Source organism: Chenopodium album, chromosome 11 (genome assembly GCF_948465745.1).
Source record: "Chenopodium album chromosome 11, dcCheAlbu1.1, whole genome shotgun sequence".
Lineage (NCBI taxonomy): Eukaryota > Viridiplantae > Streptophyta > Magnoliopsida > Caryophyllales > Amaranthaceae > Chenopodium > Chenopodium album.
In genome coordinates, this window is record NC_137844.1 from 12,237,984 (window position 1) to 12,256,182 (window position 18,199).

At 35.2% G+C, this 18,199-nt stretch overlaps 2 protein-coding genes across 2 annotated transcripts; both read left to right on the plus strand.

The window, feature by feature from the left end:
• The first annotated feature begins 8,857 nt into the window (after positions 1–8,857).
• Positions 8,858–13,214, plus strand: LOC145566302 (agglutinin-1-like). Its single transcript, XM_081625761.1, has 6 exons — positions 8,858–9,527; positions 9,626–10,174; positions 10,227–10,671; positions 11,012–11,075; positions 11,152–11,327; positions 12,965–13,214. The coding sequence occupies exons 1-6, from the start codon at positions 8,858–8,860 to the stop codon at positions 13,212–13,214; spliced, it is 2,154 nt and encodes a 717-aa protein (XP_081481887.1).
• Positions 13,215–14,127: 913 nt separating this feature from the next.
• Positions 14,128–17,941, plus strand: LOC145566303 (uncharacterized). Its single transcript, XM_081625762.1, has 9 exons — positions 14,128–14,489; positions 14,961–15,240; positions 15,505–15,726; positions 16,003–16,070; positions 16,728–16,819; positions 17,064–17,288; positions 17,349–17,534; positions 17,628–17,671; positions 17,768–17,941. Exons 1-9 carry the CDS (start codon positions 14,128–14,130, stop codon positions 17,939–17,941), a joined length of 1,653 nt encoding a protein of 550 aa, XP_081481888.1.
• Positions 17,942–18,199: the final 258 nt, after the last annotated feature.

Consider the following 18,199-nt stretch of genomic DNA (forward strand, 5'->3'; position numbering starts at 1 on the left):
CTTAAGCATGTCCTTTATGTTTCCAAATTGAGTTGTAATATGATTTCAGTCTCTCAATTAAATGATGATTTGCATTATATTGTCCAGTTTAATTCCTCTATGTGTGCTATACAAGACTCAAAGGGGACACTGATTGGAACAGGAACTAGACGAGATGGACTTTACTATTTTGGAGGTGATTCTGTGCGACATGTTATGGTGAATGAAGCAATGTCACAGCTAGAGTTATGGCATAATCGACTTGGTCATCCTTCGGAAAAAATAGTGAAGTTACTTCCCCTTGATAGCCTCACGGGTATCTTAGATAAGAATTGTGAAGTTTGTTTTCAGGCTCAACACCCTAGGGAAAAATTCCCTCTAGTGATAATAGAGAGCGTTGCATATTTGAAAAGATACATTGTGATTTGTAGGGCTCATATAAAAATGCTTCTTCTTGTGGAGCTCGTTATTTTTTAACAATAGTAGATGACTATTCCCGTGCTGTTTGGATTTATTTGTTGGATGATAAAATGGAGGTTTTTCGTGTGTTTATGAATTTCATTGCAATGGTTGATTGTCAATTTCCTCAGACTATTAAGATTGTTTAAAGTGATAATGGCACGGAATTTAATGGCTTGCGTGATTATTTTGCTGCTAATGGGGTTTTTATTTTATACTTCTTGTATTGGGACTTCTCATCAAAATGGTCGGGTTGAACGAAAGCATAAATATATTTTAAATGTTTCTAGGGCCTTGCGATTTCAAGCAAAATTGCCAATTTATTTTTAGGGTAAGTGTGTCCCAGCTGCCGCCCACTTGATTAATCGCACTCCGACTCCTTTGTTAGATAACAAAACTCCTTTTGAGATTTCATTTGTCTATCGTCCATCATTTAATGCTATTCGGACATTTGGTTGTTTGTAATTTGCTCATAATCAGAAAATCAAGGGTGATAAATTCGAAAGTTGAAGTCGAAAATGTGTGTTTTTGAGGTATCCTTTTGGAAAGGATGGAGATTTTATGATCTTGATAAAAAGGATTCTTTGTCTCTAGGGATGTGAAATTTTTTAAGGGCATGTTTCCAGTTGTAGATACGAAAGAGGTGAACATTGAGTGAGAAATATTGTTTTTAGGGGTGATGATGTTCCGGTTTATTCGGATTTTGATGAATACTATGAGCATCAATATGAGGAAGATAAGGTTATGGGTAATAATGAAGTAAAGGAGGTGGGTGTGCTAGCTAATATTGGACAAAACACTGCTGCTCAGCCCACCCAAGGCGAGACAGCAGGTTCCCCTGCCCACCCAAGGCTGGCCACGCACAAACAGCCCACCCACAGCCAGGCAGGGGCACGGGGGGGCTACGGAGCTGGCCAATGACCAGCAGCAAGCAGAACACTCTGCAACCACCCCGCGACACATAGCAGCAGATCGCAAGGAGGGTGCAGAGTGCACTGAACAGCAACACTGTGACAAGAAACACTGTGAGCAACAACACAGTTACAGCCAGCAGCAGTACAAACAGCAGCCCATTAAGCATTATGAACAACAACTTGGTCGTGGTTTTTGCAAGAAAATTCCATCAATTAAACTAAGAGATTTTGTCACTCATACAATCGTTGCAAAAAGTCCATCTCCATCAACGTCTACTCCGTCTCCACAACGATCCTCATGTACTCCTTATCATATAGCACACTGTATTACTTGTGAGTAATTTTCTGCAAATTATCTTATTTTTTGGCAGCAATTATTTCGGGATAAGATTCGAAATCGTTTAGAGAAGCAATGAAGCATGAAGGGTGGAGAAAGTCAATGCAAGAGAAATAAGAGCGTTGGAGGAGAATGGGACGTGGACTTTAGAAGAATTGCTACCCGGTAAACGTGCTCTTGGTAGTCAGTGGGTTTATAAAACAAAATATCTCTAAAATGAGGATATTGAATGTCTCAAGTCAAGATTAGTGGTGTTTGGAAATCATCAAAGCTGGGTATCGACTATAATGAAATTTTTTCCCCTATTGCTAAAATGACTACTGTTCGAGCTTTCTTAGCTATTGCTGCATCAAAGAATTGGGAACTTCACTAGATGAACGTTCACAATGCATTTTTTCACGGTGATCTTGACGAGGAAGTGGACTATTACGAAACTAGTTACAGCATTGAAAGGGTTCGAATTTTTTCAATCCTACTCGGATTATTCTTTATTTACCTTTACAAAAGGGTCAGTTCAGGTTAATGTTTTGGTGTATGTTGATGATCTAATCATTTCGGGCAATGATTCCGCTGTGTTGCATACATTTAAGACCTATTTGTATGATTGTTTCAAAATGAAAGATCTAGGCAGTTTGAAATATTCTCTTAGGATTGAGGTTGCTCGAAGTGCAACTAGATTATTTCTTTGCCAGCGAAAATATACACTTGACATTATTTCAGAGGCTTATTTGATGGGTGAAAAACCGTTTGAGTTTCCTATTGAGCGGAATAATCATTTGGGTCACATGGAGGGTGCCACACTTTCAGATTCAGAAATGTATCGTCGTCTAGTTGGGCGACTTGTGTATCTTGTTGTGACACGTCCAGGTCTTGCTTATTCAGTACATATTTTGTCTCAGATTATGCAACAACCTCAAGTTGAGCATTGGGAAGCAACTCTGCAAGTTGTTAGACATTTGAATGGAACTCCGGGGCAAAGAATTTTGCTTTGGGTTGATAGTAATTTGACTTTGCAAGGGTGGTGTGACTCAGATTGGGCAGCATTCCTATTACTCGTCGATCTTTAACCATATGGTTTTCTTGGGCCAGTCTCCCATTTCGTAGAAAACAAAGAAGCAGCATACAGTTTCAAAGTCCTCCGTAGAGGCAGAGTACCACTCTATGGCAGCTATTACATGTGAGCTAAAATGGTTTAAGGGTTTGTTACTTAGTCTTGGCATTCAGCATCCTAATGCTATTCCTTTGTTTTGTGATAGTCAATTGGCATTACACATTGCCAAGAATCCGATGTTTCATGAACGCACCAAACATAGCTAGGTCGATTGTCATTTTGTGCGGGATGCTATTTCTGAAGGTATAATTGAGTCATCTCATGTTTCTACAGACTCTTAGTTGGCAGATATTTTTACCAAGGCCCTTGGTAAACAACAATTTGATTACCTCTTGTCCAAGTTGGGCACTTTCGATCCACACTATGCTCCAACTTAAGGGGGAGTTAAGATAGAAATATATGTTAAGATAGAAATATATTATATGATTTGATTTGATATTATCTTATATTGCATAGTTGACATAGGGTAGGAATTTGGTAACATTTGATCTTACCTAGCTAGATAGTTACCTAAGGCTAACTTGTTACTTTGTACGCTATAAATTTATGGCAACTCATATGAATGGATTAAAAGCTTTGAACATTTATCATTAATCTACACAGTATAACATATTTACATCGTACAAAAACAATTATTAGGTCACATACAATTATTGTCAGAGTTAGGTCCCACCTAATACAAGAACAACTATTGGAAATTCTAAAAACATGCATGCATAACTTTGCATTTGTACGTAAGCTCCCACGACCCACGCCTATAAAAAGCCACCCTCCATTGAACTTAATTTCACAAATAAACTCAAATCTCACAAATATTTTCTTTCCATAATCCTTCATCTCTGAGCAAAAAAAAAAAAAAAAAAAAAAAAAAAAACTACTCTTGTGCATCAAACTAAAATTTAGCACATACGAAAACGTACGTAAGCTTCTTCTTCCCAACATTTAGATTTCTTTTTTTTATATGGGTGCAATTCTTGCTCAACAAATCTATGCTATTGTGAATTTTCATTTATCTATCTAGTAGTCATTTGGTTAACATAATAATTAGAAAGTTCCATGAAATTCGATCAAATTTATGGGAATTCAATTTCAAAATTGAATTCATGTGACTTTTTTGTAGTTGTTCAAGTTCAATTAGTAGTGAACAAAGTAGCTTATATACACCTTTCGTTTCATAAAATTAGTCTCATTTAGAATCTTTTAACTCTTAAAAATTAGAGAGAATCTTCTAAATTTATCTTAATATAAAGTAACAAACATAGTAATATGAGATCTAGTTTTATTTGTCTCTTTATGATTTTTACTAATGTGAGATTAAAGATATATGCGATCAAAGATTTGCATCGATATATATAAATAGGAGTATGGGACTAACATTATAAAATGAAGGGAGTAGAGTTTTCTACTTAGAGGAGACTAATAGATAGGTAAGTAGATTCTTAAGAAATTCCACTTTACCAAATTTTATACAACCGAAGTTGCCAAATAACTTACCAACCTTGTAATTTCAAGAAAGTTTCACTTCTCTTGCCTATCTCTTTTACATAAACGAAAGAACTTAATCCTATTCCTTTGAACTAAATTAATTTGAACTAAATTGAACAAAACTAAATTTAGCTGAACTAAACAGAATTTATAAAAAAAAATTATTATTATTATTGTTGTTGTTGTTATTGTTGGTGCTGCTGTTGTTACTACTATTAGTAGTATAGTAAGGGCGTAAGGCCCTGTTCACTTCCTCACCTTAAAAAATAATATTTGGCAAAAATAATTTCAGCTCAGTAAAAAAAGTTCAGTTGAGCAAAAATAATTTTAGTTCAGTAAAAATAAGTTCAGTTCAGTAAAAATAATTTTAGTTCAATAAAAATCAATAACTTTAAAGAAGAAATATACGAGAAACAAAGAATCAGTAAAAATAATTTTAGTTGGCAAAAATAATTTCATTTCAGTAAAATTAATTTCATTTCAGTAAAAATAATTTAAGTTCAGCAAAAATAATTTCAGTTCCGTAAAAATAATTTCAGTTCAACAAAAATAAGGTGAAGTGAACGAGGCCTAACAGTAGTAGTATAGACTGTATACAAATAGTAGTAGTACATAGTAGTGATCCTTGAAAGAAATACTACCTCTATTAAAAATTATGTGCAACTTTGGGGCTTGACACGGAAACCAATGCAAAATTTGATAATGGTGATTAATGTATTCTAGGGGTATGTAATTAAGGTAGAGAGAGAATGTATGGATAAATTAATCAACTACCCACTGCCACCACCAAGACCTGCCAACACCACCCACACTGCCTTCACCAACACCACCACCGCCTTCAATGCCGGCTTCACCACCACCACTACCACCCCCACGAAACCACCACCACTACCAACCCCACAAAACCACCACCACTACCAACCCCCACGAAACCCACCTATACAAAACCCACCAGCCCTACGAAACCCAAGCACCACCTCGACGGAAAGCACTGCGAAATCATCACCACTAAATCGACAAACCCATCACGAATTGAATTTCTTGAAAGTTGAAGAAAGAGAAAGAAGATCTCAAATCCATGAAACCCACTACAAATTTTTTGAAAGTTGAAGAGAGAGAAAGAAGATCTAAAAAAGATGAAGAGAGATAAGGAGATTGAAAGAGGAGAGAGAAAATATTAGGGAAGATGAAGATGAACCCCCACGAAACCACCACCACTACCAACCCCACTAAACCACCGTTCTCAAGAAATCCCACCGCGAAAGCCCCGCAAAATCCCAGAAATCCGAAAAAAAACCACCCCAAAATCCCAGAAATCCTACGAAATTCTTGAAGTTGAAGAGGGAGAAAGAAGATCTATAAAAATTCAAAGAGATAATGAGATTGAAAAAGGAGAGAGAAAATATGGGGGAAGATGAAGATAAGATGAATGAAGATGGTTTTGGGTTTCTTGAATTAAAGATGAAGAGTTGATGAATTAGACTGGGTTGGTTGGGGTGAAAATTGAGTGAAAATTAGTGATTAACTAGCTTAGGCTCCGTGCCATGCACGGTAAGTCTAATTTTTTTTTATATATAAAAATAATTATATCTAACAAATAAAAATGATCTTTTAAAGTAATTTCTTTAGTATCAATACTATGAATCAATTTATTACAAAGTAGTACTTTTTTTTGGCAAAATCTAATATTGCTTTGTTTATCAAATAATTAAAAAAGAATTGGAATAATATTTTAGGTAAAGTGTATGGAAGAATTATAGGTACCAAATAAAAAGGAATATTATTGTCATAAATAACATAAAAAACTTGGAATGATATTATTATAGTTGTATCAAATATTCATAAAAAAATGTTTCAAAAAAAAAAATTCATAAAAAAAAAAGGTTATAAAAGGAAGGAGAGTTTTGGAGGGAATAAACAATATCAAGATGTGACACGTGTCACTGTCGGTGTCTATTTTAGTATTAAGTTATTAATTGATTAAATCTGATTATAGTTAGTAAATTGTATTTTAATTTTTAAAGATGGTAAAATTAACATTTGGCTAGTTTTTTGTTTTTTACTATAAGAAAAAAGAAATTTCTTAGTTGCACATAATGTTTAGCAGACAAAAATAGTAAAAGTTGCACATAACATTTAATGGTGGTAGTATAAAGAATAGATTTATGGCCAGATAACCAAATTTAAAAGTGAATGTCTTATAAAAGGCTCAAAAACATTACATCACGGCAATATATGATGCGCGCGATAATTTTAAAATGTATAATTTTTTTATTTTTTAATTTTTTAATTTTTTTTTACTATTTATTACTCAGTATGATTTTATGACATGTATGAAATTAAAAATAAAAAAAAAATGTTAAGTGTAAAAAATTATATGAAAATACATATATAGACTGCGCATATAAATTAAAGAGAGGCAGTTTTACACTTTAACTTGGTACCCTGGCCAACAATGGCAAAGATAGTGAATTGAACATTGTAGGTTTTCAATGCTACCATTTTTTTTGTGAGTGAATTTCGAACAAAGAAAGTAGTTAGATACTCCCTTTTTTTAATTAAAATACTTTGATTTTGTTTACTATTCATGAGACATGAAATTGATATGAATGAGTCAATTAGTCAAATGAGTATTTTAAATCCACGCCTTTAATATATGAGTACTTTCACATGAGATGTTCTAGTACAAATTCATTAAGATAACTTAAACATTGCACATAGATTTGATTAATTAAATGCATAGTGAGTGTAATTTTAAACGATCTAAAATAAAAGGGGTATATTTTTTTAACAAACGCTTTCTTGTGAACTGGAATTATTTTTATTGAATTAAAATTAAATTTATAAAACTAAAATTAAATTTACTGAACTAAAATACAATTTACTGAACTAAAATAAAATTTACTAAACTAAAATTAATAAGCTAAAGTAAATTTTATTATAACATACACAAAATTTCTAAAAAAAAATGGGTTTTACCACCCCTTAACTTGTAGATGGATGAAATCCGTTAATAGGGTCCACATTGTTTACGTGTCAACATATTATCGGAAGAACATAATAATTATAAAAAACAAAAACCCTAAACTAACCCAGCCACCCCATCCCTACCGCCGGCTAGGCAACGCCATCCCTTTTTCCCTCACTAAAACCGGCAACTTGCCCCAACGGCCACCAAAAACGGGTGGCCGTTTTTCGAACCACCCAAAATTGCCACCAAAAACGGTATCTAAGAGTCGAAAACAACCGGTTTATGGTCAAGATTGACCACTTAGGCCCAAAACTGGTTGTTTTCGACCGTTAGTAGCCGTTGATGGTGGTCAATTTTGGGTGGTTTGAAAAACGGCCGCCCATTTTAAGCGGCCGTTGGGAGGTTTTATCAGTTTTAATTTGGGGGTGGGGGTGGGGGGGGGGAGGAAGAGAGGGGATGTAGTTTGCGGCGGCTGGGTCTGGGAACGGGATTTTTTGGGTAGGGTAGCGGCCGACGCCGCCGTGCCGGCGGTGGGGATGGGGTTGGTTGGGTTAGTTTGGGGTTTTGGTTTTTTTTTTAATTTTTTTTAAACTATTAATATGATGACACGTGGCATAATGGACCCCAATTAACGGATCTTTGGACGGCAACCGTTATGTCGTGGTAAAATCAAATTTTATAAAAAATTGTGGTGTTAAAATAAAAGGTTTTTTTTTTGTTTTTTTTTTTTTTTTTTTTTTTGGGTAATGATCTCTATAATATTTTTTCTTGTAAAGTTACTGATTTTTGAATTAAAATTGTTTTTTACTAAATTAAACTTATTTTTAACTGAACTGAAATTATTTTACTGAACTTAAATTATATTTTTCTGAAGATTAGTTTTTTAAGGTAAAGTGATCGAAAAGGGCCAAAGTTTGTAAATAGTACCATCTTTTTTCCTGGGATTAAATATAGAGTACCTTATTTCGTTCGGAGTATTAGTTTAGGAGTGCATGACAAAATATACTTAATGAATATATTATATTAATACTTTCTTATTTTAACTTCTTATTTGTACATAGCCCTAAATCATTCTCCTATTTTAATTTTAATTTTCATTTGAATAATTATTTCTACATATTCTCCTAATTCAACTTCTATAAATTTTTCACAAATTTTTATGCGGCTGGGCACACGATGTGGCCGGAATAACTTAGTCAGATCAGGGTTTATTAATCCGTCAGGGATTACCCGATCAGGTCATGAATTACTTAGACCGCATTTTTGTGTGTCAATTTATCGCACGGTGTGATTTCCACCAAAAAAAAAAAAAGGCGCTGTAATTTTATCAAAGCATTTTTTAATATACTCCGTAACATATAACTCCGTCGTTATTTGGTTGACTTGGACTGTATGAGAAGTAGAATTTAATGGAGGGTGCATATTTAGTGCTAGAAACGAAAGGGTTGGGTCAAAACATCATAGTAGCTACAAAAATTAGTACTCCGTATTAACATATTATGTTTTCAGATTTAGAAGTATCACATTCATGATAATTTAACAGGTTATCTATATTTAATTTCTCTCCTCATGTATTGAGTAATTTGATACAGCTGGTAAGCATGAGGCTGGTGTGGGTTATTATAGCCGCATGGGCTTGCTGGTTAGCCTTACTGGTTCAAACACAACAATGCATGGGCTTCGCCGCCAATCGGTTCACCACTGAAAAGGGTTCCAACCTGAATGTGAACAAGATCAAGTTCACCACTGAAAAAGCAACAAAAGTTTCCTATATGAGGTTCATAAGAGATGTTTACATTGCATTAACAAAAAATGCAGATACAAGTGGAGAAATACCAATATTGGCTCGTCCTCTGCAATCCACTAATCCCCAGCAGTATGTTCATGTAGAGCTATCGAATGGGGGAAACAACGTGACACTAGGAATCGACATCAGTAACGCGTATGTGTTGGGAATTCAAGCCGGTGAAGATGCTTACTTTTTGGACAAGGTGAGTTCAGAGATACATAAGACTGTGTTTCCAGACAGTAAGCAGCAAGTGCAACTTCCATTTACGATCAACTACGAGTCGTTGGAGAAGGCTGCTGGAGTCGACGACAGAAGAGAAATCCCTCTAGGAATTGGCGAACTAGACCGTCAAATTGACGAGGTGCATACTGAAAATCAGGGTAAAGAGAAAGACAAGAAAATTGCTAGAGCCCTTATAGTTATGATACAGATGGTCTCTGAAGCAGTCAGATTCAGAAACATCGAGCAAAGGGTGATCCAAAGTATACTTGGTGAATCGCAGTATGATGTGTTCTATCCCGATAGTTTAATGAATATGTAAACAACTGGAGTAATATCTCCGCTCGTGTCCAATCTGCAGTACACGGAATTATTTCACCGGCTGTTCAGCTCAACATTGATGGTCAAGTTCAGACCATCGACAATGTGAGACAGATGGTTTTCTTTCTTGCAATAATGCCACTTATCTGCGTCAAAGGCCGGGTGGTTCCAGAGTATTCAATCAATAATCTTGGTAATGATCATTTTGCTTCGTCGTTATTGTCAGTAGTATCACCCACAAGCAGACTCACTTTGCTGCAGAAGCAACTACTGGAAATGAGAGGTTACGATAAATATCATGCTGATGATAAGTGCGACCAAGATTTAGAGCCTAAGATGCACATCACTGGATTGGATGGCCTCTGTGTTTCAGTGGAAAACGGAGATTATAATGACGGAAACAGTATAGTTTTAAGTGTCTGCAGAAACAGGCAGGAAAACCAACTTTGGAGCTTGAGAAGTTCGGATCAAACGATTCGTTCTAAAGGAAAGTGCATGACAACTTCTGGATTTAGCCAAGAAAACTATGTAATGATATATGATTGCAACGCTGCTGTCCCTGAGGCCACCAAATGGCAAATTCAGAGCAGTATTGGGAAGATTAAAAATCCAAAATCCGGGCTATATATCCTTGACTGCAGAAAAAGATGCTGCTGGTGTGTATAATGTTGTAATCGATCCCTACCAACATGTACCAAGACAAGTTTGGTTTCCCACCAACAATACGAAACCACTAGTGACTAAGATTGTTGGTTACGATTCACTCTGTTTGACGCTAGATGGTGTTCATTATCTGCAAATGGCCAAGTGTGATGATCACATTAAAGGCAAAAGGTGGGCAGTATACCCGGATGGTACTATAAGGCCGGAACAGCACCAAGACCGGTGTCTCCAGTACAGATATGGGCAAAATGTGATCGTTCAGGGAGCATGCAGTGGATGGCCTGATGAACGCTGGATCTTTCGGGCCGATGGCACCATTTTACATGAGGCCACTGATATGGTGATGGATGTCATAGAGACTGATCCTGCTCTATATCAAGTTACCGTCAATGATTATAATGGAAATCGCTTCTCCCAAATTTGGTTCATGACACCATATATAGTTTGAGACCCCCTGCTAGTGTTTTCGTCTTCTATCAATAAATAAGCAGAAGATAATCAAACTTTTATAGTTTGATTTCTGCCCATGTCTGCTGTATGATGTGTTTGTGTACTAATGTACTGCATAAATTATGATGTGTTTGTGTACTATATATGTACTGTATGATGTGTTTGTGCACTACTTGTTGCAATACTAAAAAGTGTTGTTGTCTACTCTGTAACAAAAACTTGTTTATGATGTGGTTTTATGCATATATGAATTGCAATAATAAAATTGTTGTTATCTAATAAAGTCTACGACATAAACTCAATGTCTTCATAGTGCTGTTGATGACTTGATGAGCCCAAAACTTCAAGAAGAGCGAGGCATGATGGACCGCTACCCGGTATGGACACGTGTGTCCAATACCAGGGGCAAAACAGTCATTTCCTCATTAAGAATTCACGGTAACTCGGCTGTAGTTACTGTCTGTAAAATACATTCTCTCTCCTCTCACTAGAAGTTACAGCGCTGTAAAAAAGAGCTCTCTTTTTCTCTCTCTAAAAAATTCTCATCGGAAAACCTCGCGAAAACCTAGCGAAAAAGGGCCTGAAAATCATGGAAATTGGTCGAGAGTGTGTCCTGGTCAAAGACTCCTGTTAGTTCGAGATTGTTAGGAGTTGAAGTGTATTGTTTCCGATTGGTCAAGAGTGTGTACTGTTTAAGGTGTAAGATCCGTTTTGAACAAAATTCTTAGGTGTAGAAGGTGTTCAATGAAGCAATTGTTGTTCCATGTTAGGTAAACCAAGTTTTTTTATTTGTATACAAAAATTCAATAACGAATCTAGGATTTTGTTTAATAAGGGCTTTTTTTAAAGCTTAAAGGTTTTTATGATGATGAACACAAAATTGCAAACTTCATCTAATAAGCATTTTCTAAGTGTTGGAATTAGAACAAGTTTGTTTAATGAAGACTCAAGGAAAATCGGAAGGAAAGTTAAAAGAAGTAGAAGAGGAGTTCCATTCTGGAACTAGTTGAGTTCCCTAACAGGAACATGAAGACAACAAGTTGAGAAGTTTAACTTGGTTTGCGTTGAAGACAGAAAGTTCCACAAAAACTTGATTGGCCTACGAGGTTCCAGCTAAGAGCTGGAGAACAAGTGACAGCAGGAACTTACTCCTGGACTGCGTGAAGCCCAAGTATCCTAACTTACAATATTTGACGAGGCAATTTAGTTTTGTTAAGTTTATATTTTTTTTAAGATTACTGTAAATATGATTGGCAAGATTATATCTGAAATCTATTAGAAACGTGACAATGCTTGACAAGCTTAAATTAGGAAAGTTTAAAAGAGATAAGTTTTGTGAAAAGATTTTCTAAAAAAAAAAAAATTTATTTCATAAAATCCGGTTCTGTAAAAAGATAGTATTCTTTTCAGAATTTATCTTATGATAAGTTTTTCTAAAAATATTTTCTTTACAAAAGATTTATTTAAAACGTGTTTTGTGATATTCGGAAATTTAACTAAATTTATCTTTTGAAAACCCTACTTTATGTACCAGTTAATCTTGTATAAATAGTAGAGGTCACATTTCACATTTCTTTGTGAGCTTATGCGTGAAAAATTCGAAGAATGCTTAATTGTGTGAGTTTTCCAAGTTCTTACTTTGTCATATTAGTTTCGAATTTCATGTGTAGCTTTCCTTTCATATAGTATAGGTTAAGTGTTTGTATTGGTTGGGATTTGGGTGAGTGAATTATATTATTGCATACAGTTTTGTAAGCTTCTAGGTTGAATTTGAGTGAGAAAGTACTCAGGGAGTACGAGTGAATCTAAGTCAGGGACTTAGGTTGGGTAGAATAGGGTTCTACTGTGTAGCAAGTTCAGTCTGGAACTTGTGAGTCTAGGTCTGATTATAATAGATTGTAACTTGTGTGTTTTCCCTATTACAATGAATTGGTTTGGTGTTTGAAATCCCTTAGAGGGTCGAGTTTTTACTTCTAGTTGGGCCCTGGACGGTTTCCTCGTAAAATCATGTATGCATTGCAAGTTCCACATGTTTTAGAATTCCGCAAAATTAGTCAATAGGAACTCACATACAATTTACCTCCCTCTTGTAGTGTTCAACTCAACTGACAATTGGTACCAGAGCAAGGTTCTCACGTGTAAGGAAATGACTTTGTTGAGTAAGTTCTTGAGCAGAGATGAATTACAAAGAGAAACTTGAAGAAGGGTATTCTACCCAACGTCCACCTATGTTCAATGGTAAGTTTTACACCTACTGGAAGAACAGGATAGAGATATTTATCAAGGCAGAAAATTACCAGGTTTGGCGTGTAATTGAGTCCGGTGATTTTAAGGTAACCACAACCAATGAGAAAAACGAGGTAGTTCCTAAACTTGTATCTGATTTTGACAAAGAGGATTATCATAAACTTGAATTAAATGCTTTAGCTATAAAATACTTGCATTGTGGACTTCGACCCCATGAGCATAATCCAATCATGGGATGCAAGTCTACTAAGAAGATATGGATCTACTAGAAGTTACTCATGAAGGTACAAACGAGGTAAAACGTTCTAAAATTGATTTATTTATGTCTAGATATGAGAGATTTGAAATGCTACCTAAGGAAACCATAGAGGAAATGTTTACTAAATTCAATGATATAATTAATGAACTGAGTTCCCTTGGCAGGCATATCCCTATAGATGAACAGGTAAGAAAGATCTTGAGGAGCCTTCCACAAGATGAACGATGGAGAGCCAAGGTTACTGCAATGCAGGAACCCAAGGACTTCACAAAGTTCAATATGGAACAGCTGGCAGGATCATTGATGACTCATGAACTTCACTTAAGTTTCAATGATGAAAGTTTCAAGAACAAGAGTCTTTCCCTAAAAGCACAAGACTCTGAGAAAACTGAAGTTGATGAGGAAGAGAGGACAATGCTGGTGAGAAGATTTAAAAAGATGATGAACAATAGGAAGTTTGATAGGATCAAGAAATTTACAAGTTTCTAAGACATTACCTGTTTGAAGTGTGGTTCAAAAGATCATTTCATAAGAGATTGTCCACTTAAGGAAAATGATAAAGGGAAATTCAAGGGAAAGGATCAAGCCAAGGAGTCCAAAGCTTATAAGCCATACTTCTCAAAGAAGAACGTGAAGAAGGCTATGATGGCTTCCTGGGGAGATTCAGAATCTGAAGAAAAATAAGACCATCAGAAGAAACAACACATCTATGTCTTATGGCCAAAACTGATAAAAAGGGAAAACTAAAGGCATACGAGGCTGAGGTATGGTATTCTTTAAAAGAATTAAAACATTTCTCTACAGAAAACTTGATACATGTTGTGTTAGATATTCAGGAAGATTTAAAGGAATTGCATGTAGCTAAACAATAAAGTGACAAGGCACTCATAACTTACAAGGAACACAGTGAATGGATAGACAATATGAAATGTGATATTCAATATAGATTCTTTAGTCTTTTTGATGATAATGTTAACTTGAAAGAAACTATAGAAAGACTAAAGCATGATAACATACTTTTAAATGTGGAAATGTCCTTGTTGAAACTTAGTGGAGCTACTCCTAACCCTGAAGTTCATCTTCTTGATCAATATCTGAATTTCGAAAAACTAAAATCTAATTTGGAAGAATTAAAAGCAGATAAACCAAGACTTGAGGGGAAACTTGAAAGAGCTAGGAAAGGTAAACAACCCATAGAATATAGTATACCAGAATGGATTGCCAATGCTCAATCTAAAAGAACTGAAGGACTAGGTTATAAGAAGAAGTTCCAGAAAGAGAAAAAGTATGTTAATCTACCAAGTAGTATTGTTTGCTATTTCTGTGGTAATACTGGACATAAGCAAGTCAAATGTCCTAAGAAAGAAAAGAGCACTCTGAAGAATGAAAATCATGTTAAACAAATATGGGTTAGGAAATCTGATCCTACATCTGTTACACAGGAACCCAAGGAAATCTGGGTTCCTGACACTAATGTTTGATTCTTCATGCAAGTTCTAGTGAGGGGGAACAACACTTGGTACCTCAACAATGGTTGTTCTAAGCACATGACTGGAGATAAATCTAGATTTCTCTCACTAGATGCCTACTATGGTGGAACTGTGACCTTTCGAGATAATATGAAAGGTGATATAATTGATATTGGAAAGGTAGGAAGGTCAAGTTGCCATGCTATTGATAATGTATTTTTGGTCAAGTGTCTCAAATACAACTTGTTAAGTATTTCACAATTTTGTGACAAAGGTAACTCTGTTAGCTTTACTTCTAATAAGTGTAAAATCATCTACAATGACACTGGCAACATTATATTAGAAGAAACTCGTAAATGGAACACATATATTGTGGATCTTAATGAGGTTCCAAATAGTAGTTTTACATGTCTTAGTGTTATTGAGGATGATCCTCTATTGTGGCATAAAAGATTTGGTCATGCAAGTTTTACATTGCTTGATAAGCTTAGATCCAAGGAACTTGTGTGGAATGTCTTCCATGTATTAAGTTCCTATATGATAAAGTATGTCATGCATGTGTTAGAGGTAAGCAGACTTGTGCTTCTTTTAAATCTAAAAAGATGGTAAGCACCAAAAGACCTTTGAAACTTATTCATATGGATCTCTGCGGTCCAATGAGAATCCAAAGCAGAAGTGGTAAGAAATATGTAATGGTTATTGTTGATGATTACTCAAGGTTTACTTGGGTATTCTTTCTTGTTAGCAAAGATGAAATGTTTGATGAGTTTGTTGCTTTTGTTAAGAAAGAACATAGAAGAACAGGTAACCAGTTAGTACATCTAAGGTCAGGTCATGGAACATAATTTGAAAACTCTAAGTTTGATGAATTCTGCACAAAACATGGAATGGATCACAACTTCTTTGCCCCAAGAACACCACAACAGAAATGGTGTTGTAGAACGCAAGAATAGAAGTCTTGAGGATATAGCCTGGACAATGCTGATCTCAAGTGATCTGCCTAGGAACTTCTGGGAAGAACTAGTTAATACAGCGTGTTATATCTTAAACAGAGTATCTGTTAGAGCCATCACCAACAAGACTCCCTATGAACTCATCAAAGGGAGAAAGCCAAATATTTCTTACTTTAGATCTTTTGGTTGTAAATGTTTTGTTCATAATAATGGTAAAAGAAACTTGGGAAAGTTTGATCTGTGAAGCGATGAGGCAGTCTTCCTAGGATATGCCTCAAACAATAAAGCATATAGAGTTTATAATAAAAGAACAATGTATGTTGAGGAGTCTGTACATATAATTTTTGATGAAACTAAACAGTTAAGTAATGTACAGGATGATGATGATGATTTCGAAATTGGACTTGTACAAAAGTATGATCCCGATGAGGAATCAGCTTTATTGTAGGAGCAGCACACTCAAAAGGAAAGAGAGTTGAATAATGATGCAAATGAAGAGAAAACTAAAGAGGATGCACAAGGAACTCCAGCTCAAAATCAAGATCAAGAGCAAACAGAAGTTCCAGTTTAAGTTCAAGCTGAATCATAAGATGAAGTTCCAACAGAAGTACCAGTCAACAATAATCAAGAAAGATTGTATCCAATCAAGGACTTTACACCTAAGTCTTGGAAGCATCAAAGCTCATATCCAGTTGATGCAATCATGAGCGATGTCACCAAAGGAACTCAAACCAGATCTCAGCTTAGGAACTTCTGTGCATTCTATCCATTCCTTTCCTCCATGGAACCTAAGAACCATGTTGAAGCTTTAACTGACACTGACTGGATTAATGCTATGCAAGCAGAATTAAATGATTTGAAAAAAATAAAGTTTGGCATCTAGAACCTAGACCAGTTGATCAAAAGATAATTGGATGTACTAAAATGGGTATTCAAGAACAAACTAGATGAGCATGGTATTATTGCCAGGAATAAGGCAAGACTTGTAGTACAAGGTTTCAATCAACGCAAAGGAATCGACTATGAATAAACATTTGCACTAGTAGCCAGGTTAGAGGCTATTCTCTTACTTATTGCTTATGCTACTTATATGGAATTTAGGTTGTACCAGATGGACATTAAATGTGCATTTCTAAAGGATTACTTAAAGAAGACGTCTATGTGGAACAACCTCCTGGTTTTGAAAATCCAGAGTTCCTAAACCATGTTTACAAACTTGACAAAGCCCTTTATGGACTTAAGTAAGCTCCTAGAAAAATGATTATGAAAGGTTATCTAAGTTCCTTTTGAAAAATGATTTTAAACGTGGAAAAATTGATAAAACTTTGTTTTTAAAATTTAATGGAACTAATATCCTAGTTGTACAGATTTATGTTGATGATATATTATTCAGTGCAACTAATGAATCTTTGTGTAAGTATTTTGCTGACCTTATAGGAGGAGAATTTGAAACGAGCATGATGGGAGAATTAAATTTCTTTCTTGGTTTGCAAATCAAGCGAACTGAAGAAGGTATCATGATCCATCAACAGAAGTTCATAAAGGAACTGATTAAGAAATACAAGCTTGATGATGCAAAAACCAATAGAACTCCTATGGGCATTGCTACAAGACTAGATGAAGATCCATTTGAAACTTGCATAGACCAAACTATGTATCAAGGTATGATTGGATCTATACTTTACTTAATAGCTAGTAGACCTGACATCTCTTATAGTGTAGGTTTAAGTGCCAAATTCCAAGCAAACACTAAGGAATCTCACTTGAAAGCAATAAAGAGAATCCTTCGTTACTTGAAAATAACTGATGATTTGGGTCTTTTCTATCCTAGAAGTGACTCATTTGATTTAAATGGCTTTACTGACGATGACTATGCAAGTGATTTGGTTAATAGAAAAAGTACTTCAGGTATGGCACAGTTTTTAGGACCATGTTTAGTTTCTTGGGGTTCCAAGAAGCAAAACATAGTTGCATTATCTACAGCTGAAGTTGAATATGTAGCTGCAGCAGTATGTTGTTCTCAAATGTTATGGATAAAGCAACAGGTTAGAGATTTTGGTATTTTATTTGAATGTGTTCCTATTTACTGTGACAATACTAGTGCTATATGTATTTCTAAAGATCTAATTCAACATTCAAAGGTCAAGCATATCCACATTAGGCATCACTTCCTAAAAGACAATGTAGAGCAAGGGAATATTAAGTTAGATTTTAGTCCAACTGAAAATCAAATTGCAGATATTCTAAGTAAGCCCTTAAATCGAGAAAGATTTGAGAAACTAAGATTGGAAATTGGGATGATCAAGATGACTTGATTGCTTCTGAAGTTCCAAGATGTGGCAAAATCAGAAATAATGTAAAAAGTGCAAAAGGGGCATCTAACAAAATTATTGTGTGCTAAACATAGCTGAAGTGTCACCGTTGGTGAATTTCTAGAGGTTAGTTCATAAACACTTAATTGCATGTGTAATTAGTAATGTACTTTGCATGTGTGTAGAAAGCGTGTTCCAAATACGTGTGTTTTTGGTAAATAAATCCTTATTTTTGGAAATTAATTGAATTTGGAAAGAAAA

Excerpts from the sequence above, each read along its gene's own strand:
- LOC145566302 (XM_081625761.1), top strand. The coding sequence starts at position 8,858 with ATGAGGCTGGTGTGGGTTATTATAGCCGCATGGGCTTGCTGGTTAGCC. Across the intron at positions 10,175-10,226 it reads CAAATGGCAAATTCAGAGCA|AAAAAGATGCTGCTGGTGTG; the intron begins GTATTGGGAAGA and ends CCTTGACTGCAG. Across the intron at positions 11,076-11,151 it reads GCATGATGGACCGCTACCCG|TTACTGTCTGTAAAATACAT; the intron begins GTATGGACACGT and ends ACTCGGCTGTAG.
- LOC145566303 (XM_081625762.1), top strand. The coding sequence starts at position 14,128 with ATGAAATGTGATATTCAATATAGATTCTTTAGTCTTTTTGATGATAAT. Across the intron at positions 15,241-15,504 it reads ATGTCATGCATGTGTTAGAG|GTCATGGAACATAATTTGAA; the intron begins GTAAGCAGACTT and ends ATCTAAGGTCAG. Across the intron at positions 16,820-17,063 it reads CCTGGTTTTGAAAATCCAGA|GAGGAGAATTTGAAACGAGC; the intron begins GTTCCTAAACCA and ends CTGACCTTATAG.